Raw genomic sequence first — 19,820 nt, forward strand, 5'->3', positions numbered from 1 at the left:
ATGGTGGTGGCACAAGAGTTAAGGAATCATGATATGGTAAACCATAGCACAGTAGCTGAGCATTTAATCAGAATTTTGTCTGACAGTGTCATTATTCTGACAGATGAAGCACACTTCCACTTATCTGGCTGTGTCAGCAAACAATATTTGCTATTAGGCAGTTCCATCTGCGGCCTCTTAACAGTGGCATGAGACAGTTTGATGTGGAGTGGCAACCTTCAGAGTCACAGGCTCTTATTTCTTTGAAGACGAATGAAGATGTAATGAAATGTATGTGAAATAAAATATTCATTCATTTTGTAACAATAAATTAAAATGTTATGTTTCTGGACATTATCCATGGTCCTGTCTTATCTAAAACACGGTACTGTTTATATTTCAAAACAACGTTTTGGGGACTGGATTCTGCCTCCATTTTCAGGCTAAACCTACCCAGTTGAGTCAATTCGATGCAGCTAGTCCCTATCACTGGAGATAGGGACTAGCTCTATCAATTGGGCCCATCTGAGTAGGTTTTACCTGAAGACAGAGACAGAATTCAGTCTTAATAATGTTAAGTTTTGAAATATGAGTACAATGTTTTGGATAAAAGCAGGATGATGGATAATGTCTGGAAACATTATATTTGTTCTAACGTACCATTGTCACAAACTTTTAGATCTTATTCTTTACTGTATTTGTATTCATCACCAAATACTAGGTTATCAAGTTTAGCAGAAAGAGATGCGTAGGATACACAATTTTGTATGTGCGTGTGTGACCTCAGACCAAGAACGGAAGAGGCCTGGGCATAGATGAAAGGGTAACATTAAGGTGACATTAAGGATCTAAAGTGTAAGTAGAAACCAGTGGTTGACCTTGTGAATAAGGCAGTAAAAGACTTCTGGTTCTATAAGTGGTGGAGAATTTCTTGATGCATTTAGCAGCTGTTAGCTTTACAAGAAGGACTCTGCTTGTGTAGTTAGGCAGTTGGTTGTGAGATATTTCGTAGAATGTACTGGACAGGAATTTCAAGGTTTAGGATCTTTGTAGAAGTGTATGTAATGAATTTAATCTTCTGTCTTTTATTTCTTTGTTAGGAGGAGTATATGCGCAGATATCCAACCGGGTTGAATCCGGTTCAAGTAAATGACATTGTGTTCTCCCTTCATGCCTCTGTTGCTACTCTGATCACCATTATTCAATGTTTCATTTATGAGGTAAGCCACACTACAGATGCCTCCTCCCCCCACCCACCTAGAAAGAAAGGCATCGGTATATAGATATGGTAAACTGAGCAAGTTTCAGTTCAATATTAATAAAAAAAGAACCTTTAGACAAGTTTTACTTCATTTTATAATTTTGTACAGTGAAACCTCTACAAAAGACCCTTCTGTATACCATCAGCCTGGCATGACCCCCATAAAAGCTTAGGAACAGAAATTTCCATTGCAGTTTGAAGGGAAATCCACTGGTAAAGCACCACCTCATCCAGCTGCCATCTGTATAAACATGATAATCAAGCACGATAACTGCACCATTCCATTTTGTTTCCATGAGCTATAAAGACAGCTTTCCAGATTACATTCAGTAAATGTGATGTTGGACTTTGTGTGGTTTCCTGCTTCAAGCAGTTCCACACCCAAAAACAGTTTTGAAAAAACAAACAAAAAGACAAGTGTACATAGTGTAAATATTTCTTCTTTCATTACTTTCAACATTGAAAACCCCCAGGGAAGTAGTTGTTGAAGGTGAATATTTTCTATTATAAAAATTTGGTCTAAACTGTTTGAATGTCTAATACTGTTCTAAATTAAACTACAGTGATTATTCCTAGCTTGTGTATGAATTACTTATCATCAGTCAGTAAAATAAAAAATAATTGTCGTATTGTGACAGAATGGCTGAAAGAGCAACCATTGTTAGGCAATGGCAGAGTAAACATGTGATAATACCTGATCCGTTGCAAGGCAGTGGTTTGATAAACACATTTTAGTGACAACAAACATGTGAAACTACAATGGAGGAGCTGCTGGAAACAGTGTTGTCTGTTGGGTCTCACCCAGGGCTTTACTGTAATGAGCCATCGGAGATAAAGTCAAGTCTTGTGCCTTGTGAGACTCAGAACCAAGAATTACTGTGCTGGCAGGGTCCATCAATTTGCAGGCCAGCCAGTCAGTTGTCACAGAATCAGCAGTTTAGTTAGTTTGTTGGTTGAGAGGCAATCACAAATTGGTAAGGATGTGAGCATGCAAGCACCAGTTACCAATTCAAACCCCACGTTTAGTCACTACCACATGACAGTATTGAAAATTTCAAGTCAATTTGTAATATGCTTAAAATGTACATAACATTAGAAATTTACTATGCAAGTACCACTTTACAGGGTGTTGTTTACTTGTTATTTGAAGGTAGATATTGGTAAGCCTCCGGAAGATTTAAAAATGGAATTAATCAGTTTGGTCACAGATACTAACCTGAACCAAAAATTTTCTCAAGCAAAATTGCAAGATTGTTATTCTTACATGCAAAACAAAAATTACCTTTATTCACATCTTTGGGTTAAGAATGATTGCAGTGTTTGGCAGCACATGTGTGAACAGTTTTTTTTCTTTGTAAACAATAACAGCACTAAAAGCACATGAGATTTGTAATGACCGTGGTTGCCACTAGTATCTCATGTAGGATAAAAATTCTCTCCCAGCCCAAATGATACCAATTTGCACAGTAGCTAATTTGAGATTTGACCAGTAAGTAGTATAAAGATATTTATAGCATAACACCCCATAGTTCTTCCTTAATTTTTTGGAGAGAATGTTATGCAGGATATGTGAGCAAGAAGAGAATGAAACCATACCAGCATATATCAGCAGAGAGGTACAGTACAGTACAATTTTAAACTGATGATGATAGACTAATATTAATATTGTGCTGGTTTTAAACAAAATACTTAACCTCATATTACTGAAAATGACATGTAGCCTGCCATAAATTTCAAAATTGTCCCTTTGGTCTCTGTATGATTTGAGCTTGAAACCACTGTTCTGCATCTTATTGTAGATTGAGGTTAATCTGTTTTGTGTATTAAGTTACTTAAAATGAGAAAATTCTCTATTTTGCATTTTATTAGAATTCTTGAATTTAGCAATGACTAAAAAAGAAAATTGAAACATAATGTTGTGTTATGTTATATAATGTTTCTCTGTTTTCAGCGTGGAAGCCAAAGGGTATCATGGACAGCACGTGGCTTACTTGCAGTTTTTGCTGCAGTTGTGCTCATTAGCTTAATACTGGCATGGACTGATGTGATTGAATGGCTTGACTTCTTGTCATACTGTTCCTATGTGAAGCTTGCCATCACACTTATCAAATATGTTCCACAGGTAAAACTCTGAAATTATGAAAACATGAACATTCTGTTGCAGACTTAGATAATTAAAATCTAAAAGTTCATGATGATGGTATATTAATACAGTGATTGACTTTTTGCGCATTGTCCGTCATCCTGTTTTTGTTCAAAACAATGCTGTGAAGTTTCTGAATAGTTTTTATATCAACCTTGCATTTGAATTGCTGGTGTACTTATCAGGGTGGGTCCTCACATTCTTGAAACACTACAGTTTCACAAACTTCACCACTGCTAGTGGTGGAAACTTCTCACACCCATCTGAATTTGAACATGGAAAGCATTTATACTCTCCTTACTGTTCTTTCCCCCATGGCAAAGTTCTCCTCCAAATGATAGTGTCTCCTAGGGAAGAGAGCTGAAAAAGATGCCAGTCTCAGGAGCATTGAATTCATCTTTTGGCCTGTATCCTTCCAGATGCCTAGCCCATAAATGGGTCTTCTAGTAATCATCTGCCACTCACACAAAGCATATTTTTTGTATGTTAACTTTGCGACTTTTTGAATCTGTCCAACCATCCATTGGATGCCTTTAAATTTTCAAGACCTAATTTTAGGTCTACTCATACAGCCTTCTCCCTTATAGCTGACACATTAATTAAGAGGTTCACAGGACAGATGCCTTCAGACCACTTGATCATAACTTTTTCCAATTCATCATGTGGAGAAGATTTAATGTTCATGCGCTTGCATGCTGCATCACCACAGTTCAGTTCAGCACTAAGAATGATGTCCTTGTTTTCTGTCATACACACAATAGGAAAGATGTTACATTTAAAATTTTCATTCTATTTCAGTTCCAAGAACATTATAATTTGCTTTCTCTTCTTGAATAATTCTGACCTTTTCTCTAATTGTAAGCTTCTTCCTCTTCATAGAGGCCATAATGAACAGTAAAGAAAAGAAATACTATTGACAGATTTCAGAATTCACTCATACTGTTGCTTGTCAGAGATTATAGCTGAGTGATAAGGGTGGCAAAGAGAAAATGTGAATGTTGGTTGTTGTTTCGACCACGATCACCCTAATCGATGAATGAAGATGGAACATCTTTTACACTAATTGTGAGATATTTACTAAATCGAAATTCACTAAATACAGGAAGGAATATATTGTATATATGGAACTTTGGATGCGGCTGGAAGAAGAAGGTTGACAAAAATGTTCTTTTTTAACTCTAGGCATACATGAATTACAGAAGGAAAAGCACTGAAGGCTGGAGTATTGGTAATATCTTCCTTGATTTCACTGGTGGACTTCTCAGTATGCTGCAGATGATCCTTAATGCTTACAATTACAGTAAGTGATACACATATGTGTTTCTTTTCTTGCTTATGTTACACCTGTCTCTGTCTGTCCACAAGAACATTTAACTTTATAAAGAGCTTTCCTGGACTCTGTTGGAGAAACATTTGTATGGAATGTTTTGGAAACTGGTCTTATTTTCATCTCACACTTCAGGCACATTTTTCGGCTCTTGTCATTGTTGCTCCTAATTATACTAAGTTCTTCTGAATTTTGGTACCAAGCAACATGGTATTTTTAGTGCAGTGTTACTCTTAACTATATCTTTCTTTAACACACCATTTTAAGGGAACATTTTTTTGAGTGAAGTAGGCTGTGGCTGCCTGATGTGTTATAATTTTTGCTGAACCATTACTGGAAGAAACTTTCTGCTTCTTGTCAGTTTTAATATACTACTTGGTGTGATCAAATAATTTACAGATACATTTTTTCTCCCTTATAACTCTATCTACTGTGTATTTCATGCTGTTCTCTCGGAATTAGTTCCCTTAGGATTGATGCATCAAGTCCAGTAATTGTGCCACTGATGGAAGCATTTTCAGAAGTCCTGTATTTTGAACTCAGTATGTGCAGCCTGTGTTTGTTATTGAACTGTGATATCATCAGATTTCCTACCTTTCAGTGCCAAGGGAGTATGGATGAAATGCCACAACTGTCATGCCAGTTTAGCTGTAATTGATGCACAGACAAACCAGAATGCACAAGGGCATTTTCATGATGGAAAAACTAGTCTCCAGCACACCGCTTGGGACTTTTTACACATATATTCTCATAGATACCTGGAACATCTGAATAGAAATTTTGTGTTCACAGTTTGGCTGCATGGGAATAATACATGATGCATAATTCCATGAATGTTGAGAAACATAGGAATGCTCCTCAAATTGGGCCACACTTGTATGGCCTTCTTGGACACACATATGATGGGCTTTTCCATTGAGTAGACTTTGCATGTTCATACCTGTAAGCCTGTGTGTCACTGCATATGGTGATGTTTAAAAGTACTGTGTTCAGTCTGAATTTTGTCCTGTAGGTCCTCTCCTACATAGATATGATTCTGTTTTTGCTTGCCAACAGACACATGAATTTTGCAGCAGTCCATCACATGTTTAAATCTTATGTCAGAATATTTTGTTGTGATCCATATTAAATTACCATCTCATTAAGAAACTCAAGGAGGGAGTGCACTCGTTTTAATGAATAAATTCCTTGATTCATGCTGCATTTTCATTCATTTTGCTCATAATAAATACCCAGCATCTTGAGCCAGGATATTGTTTCCTCTCCAAAAGAAAGCTTTGCAATCTTGTAGGTTTCTGTAGCAGTTTTACCTGGTTTGAAGCAAACTTGATATATAGTCTTTAAAATCTGCCATTTTAAAATACTATGTAAATTGCAGATGGCCTGGTATACATTCTCAGTTCACAAGGTGTTACTTCTGAGTGACATAAGCTACACCTATGAAATGACTGACTCCACTTCCATCAAGCAGAACAGATGTGTCCTGACTGCTATATTATCATTCTGGGATCAATCCAAAATCTAAATGATCACTCCATGTAGGTACTTATCAGAAGAAACTGATATTTTGAAGCCATGACAGTTGCTATTCTGCTTTTCAAATGTTCCCACAGAAAGAAGTATTGTGTTCCGTTATATCTCCTCCCTTTATTTATTGTCAGTCAGGCTTTTAGGATCATGTCGATGTATCTTACCCTCGAAAAAATTTAGGCACTTGGCAGATTTTCATAATCATAGATGTTCATGAAAATCATGCCATTAGAGGCTCTGTGATCATTTTGTATTTCTGTAATATACAACTCAGTCATACCAGCATGGTGACTGCAGGTGTGTGAGGTGGAAGTCGCACTATTACAAGCCAGTGTAAGATTCTGAAGTGTTGTTTCTGTCATATAAAACAGCATACTGATTGAGAAAATTTACATTTAGTTTTCAGTTTGATAGTGTTAAGTAATGAATTGTTAGAGCTAAGCATATGGAATTTTGAAAATCGCCATTGCACAGTGTTTACTGACATTTTGGAGGAGTGTTGTTCCTCTGTATTCAGAGTAGCTCGTAAATGTCTACAGGACTACTTGACATAATATCCCAAGGACAGTATTCTTTATAGTCACCATAGCAAGAACCTCAAATATCATATGAAATTTTGTATGGAGGTGGATCATAAGTATACCAAGGTCTGCTATATGAACGACCTTTTTGATAATTTTGAACCTGTCAGTGCTATTAAATTTTGAGGTTATACTGTATTTGACAAATTAACATAATTAGATTCTTTACTACTATACAGTTATTAAGTATAGTCCTTAGTAGCCTCGCCATATAGTTTGAAACATTTGAAGAAAGGTAAGCATCATAAATTCTTTCCAGAACTTCTTTTTTCATATTCATATTCACATTTTTCTGTGATAAGACTGAGACAGCCAGTGTTCATTTTCTTCTGCATTTCTATAGTGAACTCTTTACACAAAGAATGAATATTTAATAGTAATGACAGTACTGAGGTGATTTTCGGTTGCTCTCATTTTGCATCTCAGTAGTGCCCTGTGTGTTAATTCTTTGGACTCCTGTCACCAAATGAAACATATATGAACCTATAATCATTGTACCACTACCATCCTTCTCCCTGATTTTGTGCCAGACAGCTCATTATCTTCTTCATGACACCTCCTACTAACTGATATAAAATTCCTTGCATTATCCACAAATTATCACATTCTTTCTGGTAGGCCCTCATCAAGAGAAACATTTCTACTCCAGTTTCTTTGTTAGTTGCATCATTGCAGAGAGAAGTCATGACTGTTGGCCATTATGCATATGGATCGGTCAGAAATCATGTACTCTTATGTCGAAAAAAGTATTCTCACCTAGTTTGTTTATTAATGCTAGTGGGGTGGGACTAAGTCCCTTGTGCTGTGGCCACTTCTGGCCTATTGTACCAGCCCCAGGATAGGTGAGGGTGATTGTGGAGCAATTGGTGGAATGAAGATTGACAGGGGAAACCACAGTACTTGGAGAAAACCTGCCCCAGTGCCACTTTGTCCACCACAAATCCCACTTGACCAGACCTGGGATCGAACCTGGGCCACCGCGGTGAGAAGCCAGCGACTAACCGCTTGAGCTATGGCACAGCCTTCTCACCTAGTTACTGAGTATAATAGCTGATTATTTAAGACAACATTGTTTAGTTGAATATTTGTTTGGTTGTACAGTAAAGTTTGCAAGTTATAATATATGTTTATGATGCCATTTCTAGATGATTGGGAATCAATATTTGGCGATCCAACAAAATTTGGACTGGGCTTGTTCTCTGTTGTGTTTGATATATTTTTCATCATTCAGCACTACTTTCTCTACAGGTAAGTCCTTGATTTCTAGAATACTATACCGATTGAAAAAGCAGTGTTGTTTAGCAGAACTCCTACAGGCAGTGCATATGTAGTCAGCAGTATTCTTGTATATTTTCACTATTTTATCTCGTTTATAGTTTGTATTTAATAGCTGTGAATGTATTAGGTTATTATTATTATTATTATTATTATTATTATTATTATTATTATTAGAGGGGGTTGGTTTCCCCATGCACTTAGACCAGTTATTGGTCCATTGTGCATCCCCCTTTAATTTCTACTGTTGCCATACCCTACCGGTACTGGTGCGTGCTATCAGCCCTGTTCAGCGAACGAGGTCAGCCCTCACTACCTGATATTTCCCCCATCTACCAGAGGCATTGGAAATGTGTTGCCTAATTTTGCTCAGAGGTCTCCTAGAGACATGAGGATCTTTTACGTGCTGTAAATCTACGACACAGGACCCACGGCTTAAAGTCCCTCCCGGAGGACTCGTTCCCTGAATTTTTCCGCCCTTAAAAATTCCACGACCTCCGCTGGGTTTGAACCCATGTACCTTGAGTCATGAGGTGGGAATGTATTAGGTTACTTTCCATCCAAATTGATGACTTGCATTCTTGCCTTTGGACAATTCCATTTTTATACTTTTCTGTCCCAAAATTATTTCTAAAATTACATTCAGCTTCTTTCAATTGAGAGAAAGAAAAGGTTAAAGAAGGTTCATTAATTCTGAACCTATCACCATATAATGTTTTACCATAAGGAATTTTTATAATCTTTTTTCAAACATAGAAATAAGAGGACCTGGTTCAGTCCTAGGGTACTATATATGGGAAAAGATGCACCAGGCAGATTTCTTTCTTTCTTTCAGTTCTTTTAGTTCCCCTGTCCATCATTCTAGCAATTCTTCATACTCTTGTATTACCATATTCATTATGGGCTGGTCCAGTAGGCCCATTGAATCTACAAATATATCTTACTCTGTCAGTTCATACTCAGTTTGATGTCCTCACAGTTTTACATACCCTGCAATAATTTCCACATGGTGCACAATGCACAATGTCTTGGGAAATGTTTATCATACTGTAGGTACTGGGGCATTCGCCTGTGGTATTGGGGCAGACACATTTACTCATTTAACTTTATTTCAGTCTTCTGATGGAGTTAGTTGGTGTAATGATTTCAGTGATTGGTGTACAGCCTGTTTTATTTTAATTTTAACTTATTATGTATCATTGTTTCATGTTAGAATTCTACACACTGTTAGACCCCTCTCACTCTACAGTTTTACAAGTGTTTAATTTTATCTTATTTAATACCAGGTTTAATGAAGAATGTTTTAGTTGACTTTTATTTGGGCTCAAATTGCCATAGACACATGCCTATAATCCTGCTCACCCAATATGCCTATTTTGACATGTGGTACGAAGGGACTCATTGCACCAGTTTGATTCTCATAAGAGAGAAGGAAATAAACATTATGTTACAGTGTTGGTATTTTGGGTGAGACAGGAATTTGAATATTATGTTGATTTTAACAAAGTAGTCGCATTGTTTATTAGTTTCTGCCTACTAAAGTTGTTAAATTAGTTCTGTGCTTCCATTGTTTTTCAGACATTCAAAGGAAATTGATCTTATCCACTGAGCCTAGTGGTTTAGCCATTTAAAAGTGGCTTTTTGCAGCAGCATGGGCTATACATATGTGATTAGTAGCATATTAATCACTGGTTGCAAAGTTCATTGGCAGAAAATGATGGTGACCATATACTAGGCTATTATTTTACGTGAATAAGATATTGAGAGATCAATTTTCAAAGCCGTATTAAATGTTCTCATTTTAACTGATATATATTAGGAACATCGTGCCTTTAATTTGCACAGGAATTAAGATGACACCTGCTGCATGAAGCCTTGATTGTTTTCAGAAACAGCATACCTGATTTTGTAGCTAATAGGTAGATTTAAAATGAAGATCATTCTAGAACTTGGCTGTCCAACTGGTGTTGTGCAAACCACTGTTACTGCTTTTATTTAAGTTCAGTTTTGTGAAAAAAAAAAAAACCCATACAGAATGCCTACTGCAGAGCAGCTGTGGTGTCCACCCAGCCTCCTGTCTGATGTGTACCAGGGGTGTTTGCCCAGTTCCCCAGTGGTAAAGCAGCAGAGACTGCTCACCAAAATCTAGTGCCAAGACTAATAATGTTGAAACTGTACCTCAACCCATCTTCATGGCATGGTGTTCAGTTAAGCAATGGGACATTACCTATGCCTTACTTAATAAATAATATCCAATATATTATGTGTAGGGTGGTATGTGCGATGAAAATGACAGGTTCTAGTTCAGATGATTGAATTTGTTAGCACCTTTGTTACAAGTTCTCTTAATTACATTTAAATACAGGCAATGCAGCGCTATTGCTGCTTTACACAATTTCAGTTCACCATTGCACACCGCACTAGTCATCTCCTGGCAGCAGATCACAACACAGAAACTATAACAATGTCGCTGGATTACACACTCCAAGTATTACACATAAACAAAGTCATCAAATCGCATGTTAATTCTTCACAGGCCTCACAAGCTGACCTCTTATACTTTTCTGTACTTCTGGTTCCAATTTGCTGTTGCATGCTTCTGCCGCTACTATCTCTCTGTCAGCCTAGGAATACTGCTCACTTATATAGCAGAGGGATGGACATCGATCAACAGTAAACACATATCACATGACCCCTACCTACTGTTTCTGTGTGACATGACACACATGTGCAAGCTGACAGACACACAGGAAACACAAGTCACATGACTGCCACCTACTGTTGCTGTGTGACGTCACTGCTTATGCGCCAGCTGCCGGACACACAGAAAACATAGCTTGCTCTACTGTTGTGTGTGCACATCGTGTTTACCCGTCTGTTATGTAGCAATGCTCTAGCCATCCACGTTACAATAGCAGACCTAGAGGGGCTGATTTTTAAGCATCAAAAATTATTTTGAGCTTTATGGATCCAGCTGTTATTCATGTGCTTGTGGTTCATAGATCTCATCATTTTATGGCAAATATTTATATTGGTATATTGGGAATAAATACTTGTTTCATCACGTACAATGCAGCCACTTAGTGGCTTGAAGTTGGATATCCCTGATCTAGAGAGTGGGAATTATAATATTGGCTGTTTCCTTCAACCGTTCAAATACATATTAGTATTAAGAGGATGTTGTTATTTTCAGTATGACATTTTTATCTCTCATTTTTTTTGGCAACATTTCTGTTATCATTTATATAAGGTGTCTTGTGCCATAAATATTTTTTGATAACTGCTAATTGGTAACATTATGTTCATACATACTAATGATTCAGTAATAAGATAAACTGGTGCACAAACTTGCATTAAGGAAACCTTTTGGTTTTTTATTTATTATCACACGTTACATGGTTTGATCGTAAATGATTATCATCAAATGACATACACAAATTGGCCACAAATTTTACAAAGGCATGAGAGTAAAATAACAATACTTGTCCAAAATATAAGAACTCGCCAATGTATTGAGTTACACGTTTACTACTCATTTCATATTCTTTCATACAACTTGGCACTGCACATTCTTATTTTAGTCTTCATTTTCACATATAGCCTGGGTACTTGGTAAACTTTCTGGTGTTTTACTGTTGATGAGTGGCTGAAGTTGGCCAGTGGAATGGAGTGCTGTGTATGTCTTTGAAGAAGGCAAAGACAATAGTGTTGACATATGATGGGCAGTCCAAAAGTTCCCAGAATTCCCCTGCAGACAGAGAATGAGAGATAAGATAGTGCACACATTGTTGTGGTGGGGAGCTCAGCATGCCTGCTTGCAAGTGCAACAGGTCTGGGTATGTTCTGATATGCAGTGTAGTGCCATGTGATATAATAGAATTCAAAGTAAGCAGCAAATATGTGTAAGATTTGAGGCTTTCACGGCGGTGACTATGAAGAAAGCAGTCTTCTGGGCTTTGGCGCCGTGTATATGTGGTGTTAACCGACGTTTCGGAGGAACGTATCGCCCCCATCTTCAGGGTTGAAGAAAAAGTATAGGTAAATCGTTGTCGCTTGCAGATTTACCTATACTTTTTCTTCAACCCTGAAGATGGGGGCGATACGTTCCTCCGAAACGTCGGTTAACACCACATATACACGGCGCCAAAGCCCAGAAGACTGCTTTCTTCAGCAAATATGTGGTTTCATACACTGGAGAATTCTTATATGTTGGACAAGTACTGTTATTTTTTTGTTTTTGTTTTTGCAGAACTAAGTCAGGTCCAATCTAATTTCATTATTATTTTTGTACATTTGTATCCATTTCCAAATTTATGCAAATTTTTGTGTATATATATCTGTGTGTGTGTGTGTGTGTTATTTATTTCACATATACTACTTTCTTAAATGCAACTTATTCTGTAGTCACCCTTCTTCCTCACTACATGTTTTGGCCTTATACAGCCATCAGATGGCTTCTATCTTGCTAAAATTGTTTCACTGTATGTCAGAATTATGTATCGCATGTGAACACAATGTTTCCTAATTAAAATAAATCAACCTTAATTAATATTAACATCCCAGTGTGTTCCTTGCGGTGGTGGTCCAATCGCTTGAAGGCTATTTGCTTGACTATCTCTTGTTTTGTATTATTTGTGCAGTGTTCCCTTTAATTGGGAGACATTACATTCATATGCTATACATAATTTTGACATGCAGTGCAACAGTTTTAACAAGACAGAAGACTCCTTATGATAGTCATATAAGGCTTAAACAGTTAGTGAGGAAGAAGGGTGAGTAGAGAATAAGTTGCATTTAAAATGGAAATACATGATGTGAAATAAATGATGTATTAATGCAACAGGATGCTTAAATACAGTATACGAGTAATATATTGTAACGTGTTGACGTTACAGATCCCACTTCTGACACCAATGTAACGTGTTTACGTTACAGAAGACGCCGTAGAGATCGTTAACTGGTTTATTGAACAATCTACAACTATCGGCTACACTTAATTATCACAATATCACGGGTTTCCACACTTTACAAACCCTACAACAAATCTCTTAACACTGTCTTCACTTGTCTTCACGTACTAATAACGCGGGAGCTATACAAGTCTCCCTGAAATACACACTCTGAGTATAGCTGTACTACAGCAATCACTATGTCTGGAGAGCACACAATAAGTCTTCCGCTCGCTGACTTCTTAGTTGTCGCACACTCGCAGGCTGCTATGTTTCAACTTGTAGTCGGCTGACTGTTACTTTACAACTCGGCGGATGTCACAGTACAACTGTGTTAGGCGGCTGCTACAGTAGAACTCTCTGGTAGCCACATTAGAACTGACTGGTACCAGCTGTGCACCTCACTTATATAGCTGACGTGCTTGCCGGTTGCGTAATGAGTGCCACGTCATCCTATTACGTCACCGCTGTTGATTCGCCTTGCATAGTTACCCGGTTACGGGGCTCGGCTATCTTCGGCTCCGCTCGNNATATATATATATATATAATATGTGTACATCACATGATGATGACAGTTTATGATTGAAACATACGGTGTGTAGTATGAAATATAAATTAAAGTCTTCGAAATGTAATGCTGTGTAACTGTTTGTTTTATGACTTATAGGGAAACATAAAGAGGTTGCAGTTTTATTAAATGAGAGTACTGAATAATGTTTTTAAGGCAGGAACATTACTCATTTCCTCACTAATATTTATTGTGCATTTTAATTTTGAAAAATGCATTGTATTTTATAACAATGGAAAATCTGATCTGTATTACAAATAATAATTTGTCATGCCATCAGATTGTGAAACTATTTGTATAAAATATCTGCCATTTTTGCATCACATGAATATGCAAATGGTATATGGTACATACATATGGAAATAGCTGATTATGTTAATTAACAGTGCCACATATTCCCTGTCTTCTTATACTGTATGTAGTGTGTCTCTTCCCTCTGTATCCCTTCTCTTTTGGTCATTCCTTCTCGCCCAATGTCCTGTAAATTATCTAGTCTTGTTCTGTCTTGTCTGAAGCTTTTCTTGGGGTTCTGCTTTTCTCCTTACGTTTGCATTAATTTATGCACCTTTCATCTACAGATCCTTTTACTGCCTAATCCTCTCTTTTCCGGGTATTCCTGTCAGATCTCCCTGTGAAATAATTTAATCCACAGTGCCATGATAACGATTTATATAGATTGAGAAGTGTCACTTTTTATGTCGAAAAGTAGTGTTATGTCCATAGTGTGTATTGCTTATATCAGTTTTTGTGCTCTTTTGTTTCTCATAGTGTAATTTATCGATTATGATAGGATTGTGTAATTATACTTATGTGTATTGACTGGAAACTTGAAAATAGTTTGGTACATAAAAGGAAAATAACATAAACAGTAGGTCATCTCTGCTCTATAAAATGCTGTGATTCCACGTGACTTTGTTCTCTTTAGTCTACATGATTTTATTCACCTTATATTATTTCCCTATGGAATGGGTATTGACAGCAATATTAACATTATATAATAACGTATAAAACAGCCTGCATGAGTTTTTAATTAATTTTATTTGTCCATATTTTGTTTCGATGGATAATTATGTTACTCATCCTAGAGAGGATTCAGCAGAAATGTAATGCATTTAGCAAGTGTCAGAGTAACTGGATGTTAAATTATGTGTTAATGATCATGGTGCCCCTGGAGGAGAGGTCAATATTGTGGGAGGTCATAGTACTCGCATTGGTTATTATAAGCAGAAAGATGTATGTACATGTGTCCTATTCTGAACAGTTTTCAAGATAGAGCTATGGAAGTTATTCTTGCATAAAGGAACATTAAGATGCACTCAGACAAGTAACATGCCATGCCCTTGCACAAGTTGCATAGTGCACTGATGTTGATGGTGGAATTTTAAAAAATGTGTTACACTAGGTAAACTGTACTAACTTTGTCACCCTAACAATAAATACCGGTATTAGAAACAGTACGTAATGTCTCAGCAGTTCTGTATAACTGTACAGTGAAATAGCTCTGTCTTGGAAGTCACCGGCTTCCTACTGCAGCGGCCCGGGTTCGATCCCGGGTCCAGTCAAGTGGCGCTGGGGCAGGTTTTCTCCGAGTACTTTGGTTTCCCCTGCCAATCTTCATTCCACCAATTGCTCCATAATCTCTTTCTCGCCCAACATCTGAGGCTGGTACAATAGGCCAGAAATGGCTGCAATACGAAGTGGACTCAGTCCCACCCCACCTAGTAAAAAAAAGTAAGTGTGGAGTTGCATTAGAAATGAACTGCCATCACTGTCAAATCGTGCCATTGAGTAAATCATTCACACTTGTTTTTAATAATGGCTTGTAAGGTAAAGGTAAAATGCAAAACTATCCCTGTAACAGACCGTGAAGGCCCATAGGGATGTGAGATGTCAAGGCTTCCACATTTTGTAGACAGTCAGCTCACAGAGGTGGTGAGACTATCAACCTTATGTGCCAGCTGCCCTTTACCCCCCAGGAAGATTCCTGGTACTCATTTCTGTTAGAGTCTGGGTTGATCCCAGGGCCATAGTGTGGCTGGAAGAGTTAGGTAAATTGAGTAAAATCCAGTGACCTCATTGGGAATTGAACCCATGACCTTCTGGCTTGTAGCATAGTGCCTCAACCAACTATGCTACTGCATCCTGCCTAATAATGGCTTGTATTTGGATAAAATTAACTTGGGTATTTTACATTACAGTAAATCCTTTTACAGTGCAAATTTGCTTATACATGCTTCTGCAGTGTGAATAATTATTTACAAATGTGTAAAATTTAAATATACACTTTCTGACCCCAGCCACTCTAATTCAGTCATCCTGATATTGATGCAGTTTTTTAGTTTCTAACACTGCAGTGTTTCTGAAACTTACGGAGCAAGGCGTTATGAAGATATCTAAATATATTATAGTCAAAATTTCTAAAGTTGTATAATCTAAACTATAAACTAGGGCCATATATTTGTGTACATGTAAATATTCTGTGTAAGTATGTGGGTGCCAATGGGAGAGTTTATGTACACATGTTCATGTATCCCAGCTTAAACCATAAGGTATTAAGTTTTTCCAGCATAGATTTACCTAACTTGCCATTCTTGGGGAACCTAATTCCCTTTTTAGGGGAGAGTTCGCTGTTTATTACATATCACATATTAAATGTTCTGTTACATAGACCTGATCAAGTTGTTACTGTAATCAAATTAAACTGGAATAAATAAATTAACTTTCAATAAAATATAGGAATTAGTATGTATTCCACTTGATGATTGTTTGTGTTAATAGTATTATTTATTTTGTTGTTTGTTGGTTTTTATGTACAATCTGAATAAACTGAATAAACTCACAGTGTGTGCAAAGAAATGCTCATAGCAGATTTACTGTTTTTAATTTTCCTGCTGTGAAGAATTCATATAATATGCATGCAAAGGAAAGATTATATCATACTACTATGCATATTACACTGTTTTTCACAGTACAAATGTATGAATATTTTATTTATGCTTTTATAATTATTAACTTCCAACAATGTAAATTTTCTGTTTTACTGTGTTCTATACAAAGCACTTGCTGCACCATATGATGTATAAAATATTATGTTATTATGCTAAATAATAGAAAAAAAAGAAGAAAAGATAAATTGAATTTTTAATTTTTTAACCTTTAACATTCAACCAAGTTATAATGTTTTACATGTTAAGACTAATATCTCAAATATATTGAAATGGGTATTGTAATGAAATTCATATTAATGGTTACTAAATATGGATCCACATTAAATACACAGAAATACAATTCAACAACAAATAGTACACTTCATGAAAAACTGCCTGTTGATGATCCAGCTGAATTGAAACATGAGGCAAATGTACATAATAAAATGAATGTTAATACAATAACATGGGTTATTTATTATGAATCTGTTGTGTTGATGGTTGTATAATAATGCACAACAGGATACAAACAATAAAGATAAATCAAAACCTTATTCATGAGGAAGCTAAAGTTTTGGTAATGCTTACTACCATTCCATCAAGAACCTGTTATATTCTTGCCTGCTGTCTAAAAACATAAAGATTAGAATATACAAAACTATAATTTGCCTTTTGTTTTGTATGTGTGTGAAATTTTGTCTCTGACATTAAGGAAAGAACGCAGGCTGAGGGTGTATGGAAACAGATTGTTGAGGAGGCTGGAGAAAATTGCATAATGAGAACGAGAAAGGAGAGCTAGATGGGCAGGACATGCAGCATGTTTGAGAACAAAGGGGAATGCATACAGGGTCTTGGCTGGAAGGAGAGAAACCACTAGGAAGACTAGACATATATGGGAGGATAATAATGTCACGAGAAGGGTGACTCTCAATTGGCTATATTGTCCACTTTAACACATAACTTGTAATTATACTTAATTATAGTGTCATCACTGATTTCTGCACTTTACAGTTCGCTAGAGCACACTGTCTTTTCCAGCCTGCAGTGTCTTCAATAGTAGCTGCCTGGTAATGGCTCCATCAGTGGCTGTTCCCCTGCTTATGTTCTCAAGTCATCTTTGAATGGTAGCTCGCTTCCAACTGCCTGCCTTCCTTACAACTGACTTGCATACCTTTCACACCAATCTCCTAGTCTTCTCTTCACTGCCTGACTATTAACTGAGCACTCTTGCAACTAACTGGTTGCCCCAAACCATCCCAGTTAAGGTTGAGGTTGTGCATAAGCTTATGAGCAAATTATTGGTCCAGGTATTTTGCTTGGTCAAGGAAGAACCTGCAATCTTAGATGAAAATGATGCTGACAGTGTGCAAAGGTTAAAGGTGTTGAAATGTGTTTTAGCGGCCATGCAGTGTTACATGGAAGTTTTAAAAGAAAATGCCATTGCTTGCCTTCTTTGAGAAAAAGGAAAGCATTAAAATACCTGAACCTCACCCCTCTTCCTCAGGCATCTCTAAAGCCAAATACTTTCTCTTAAGTGTGGGAACATCTTTACTTGTTACTTCTCTACCATCATCACCTACTGGGGTCATGTAACAGAGATGACCCCCTTCCCCAGTATCCACCATCACCAGCAAGCCATCTCAGGCAACACTGAACCTAGTGCTAGCAAGTCGTTTCATTAAAAATTTGTTACAGTCCTCTGAAATATTGGTTCACACAAAATCTACATGACGCCACGTCTAAGAAGACGGCATTCTTCATAATCACCTCCGTGAAAACCTCAAATCTTACAAAGATTAGGTAGATTAAGTAGTTGTATTATGTGCCTTCCTTATCCTTTTCATTCCTGTATTCAGAGCTGTAAAAATGTTAATATTGTACCATACATGTTGTCAAATGATTGTACTGAATTACCTGTTATGGATCAAATCTTTCAATTTCTGTCTGCCTCTTTACAAAGTTACTGAACAGATATAAGCAAACTCTGTGGGTTTAGTCTGCAAGCGAACTATACTGACCGAGTGACCGCCGCTTATCGGTGAAGTTAGTGCCAACTTTAGTGGTTAGAGGGTATTGTGTGGTCAGTGCAACGAATCTCCACAGCCATTAATTTCGGTTTTCAAGACCTGAGCCGCTATTTCATTGAAATAGCTCCTTGATTATCCTCATGAGGCTGAGTGGACCCTGTTCCAGACCCATTACTTCTCAGAAAATCTGGTAGTGCCAGGAATCGGACCTGGACCTCTGGATCTGTACCCAGAGACACTGACCCTGCTACTGACAGCCATAGACACACATCAAAACTAGGGAACAGGCTGCCCTGCTTAAGATTTTCCATTACTTTCCTCAGTCCTACAAGCATATGTGTAGATAATGCAATGCAATACATAATGGCCACTTCCTCCTCATCTGTTCCTGTTCACAGTACACTGTCATCCTTCTGTCAGAATAAAATGTTCTGCTAATACAGTATTAGCCATATTAAATATCCTCTAGACCAACTTCAGACAAACGGTAGAAACATTAAAAATCCTATACTGCTTACCACTGGATTTGTCTGTTCTTCCAATTGCAAATGGCCGTCATTTTAAAGCTGCAAACATGTGGGATATATTTTCGACTAAACACAGAACGCCAACTTTACCTACCATCGGTGTAGGCTGCCTTGAAGCTCAGTTCCCAAACTCTTTGCCACCATCTGCCTGCAATATTCACTCAGAAAGGAAAGTCTTTGTCATTAGGTTAACTCCTGATCACATGACCCGCATACAATTACAGAAGTTATTAAGAGATGAGAACAACCTTGAACTGTGAAATTTTTACTCTTGATGAAACAAAGAGGAATTAATTAACATATATATATTGAATGAATCAGGGTACATGACATTGTGAATTACTGTTCTGCTTTCAAAGTAGAGATCAATATAAAAGTGAGTTTCCATGTTCAGTTCATCATCCATTGATGGTGTACCAGAGTTCACTGTTTTATAAAGCATCCTCCATTCTCCATCCTTCAGTAATCGCTCTTGTATTTGTATACACTGCTTCACTGCACTGTTTTATATGTTTCATGCTATTTCTCCCTGCTTGTATCTTGGTCTTTGCAAAGGTTTATTCAACATCTTTATTTTTGGTGCCCTCAAAACAAACCTTGCCATCAATATGTAACACATGTATGTACCATTGGTTTCAGCATTTTTTTTATGTTTAGTTATATGAAGAAACTGCTTAAAAATAAAACATCACTGTTCAGCAACATCATAGTGTTACTTTTTTATTG

General features: G+C 37.1%; 1 protein-coding gene and 1 long non-coding RNA gene across 6 annotated transcripts in view; one reads left to right on the forward strand and one right to left on the reverse strand.

Annotated features, from left to right (window-relative positions):
• LOC111862689 (cystinosin homolog) overlaps positions 1 to 19,820 on the forward strand; it is a 37,543-nt gene that overhangs the window by 15,037 nt on the left and 2,686 nt on the right. For 4 of the 5 annotated variants that reach the window (XM_033750755.1, XM_033750757.1, XM_033750756.1 and 1 more), the window contains 4 exons: positions 1,080 to 1,199; positions 3,192 to 3,362; positions 4,566 to 4,683; positions 7,967 to 8,069. In XM_033750755.1, the coding sequence (XP_033606646.1) occupies positions 1,080 to 1,199; positions 3,192 to 3,362; positions 4,566 to 4,683; positions 7,967 to 8,069 (512 nt within the window). Of the gene's footprint in view, positions 1 to 1,079; positions 1,200 to 3,191; positions 3,363 to 4,565; positions 4,684 to 7,966; positions 8,070 to 9,674; positions 10,130 to 19,820 lie in introns of those variants that run through there. The other variant, XM_033750758.1, reaches the window with a different exon arrangement.
• Positions 11,248 to 19,785, reverse strand: LOC117282178. Its single transcript, XR_004512824.1, has 2 exons — positions 19,189 to 19,785; positions 11,248 to 11,844 (listed from the first exon to the last, which is right to left on the reverse strand). It is a non-coding gene; the product is annotated as an uncharacterized LOC117282178 (long non-coding RNA).

This window comes from Cryptotermes secundus, unplaced genomic scaffold, assembly GCF_002891405.2.
Source record: "Cryptotermes secundus unplaced genomic scaffold, Csec_1.0 scaffold5, whole genome shotgun sequence".
NCBI classification, from domain to species: Eukaryota; Metazoa; Arthropoda; class Insecta; order Blattodea; family Kalotermitidae; genus Cryptotermes; species Cryptotermes secundus.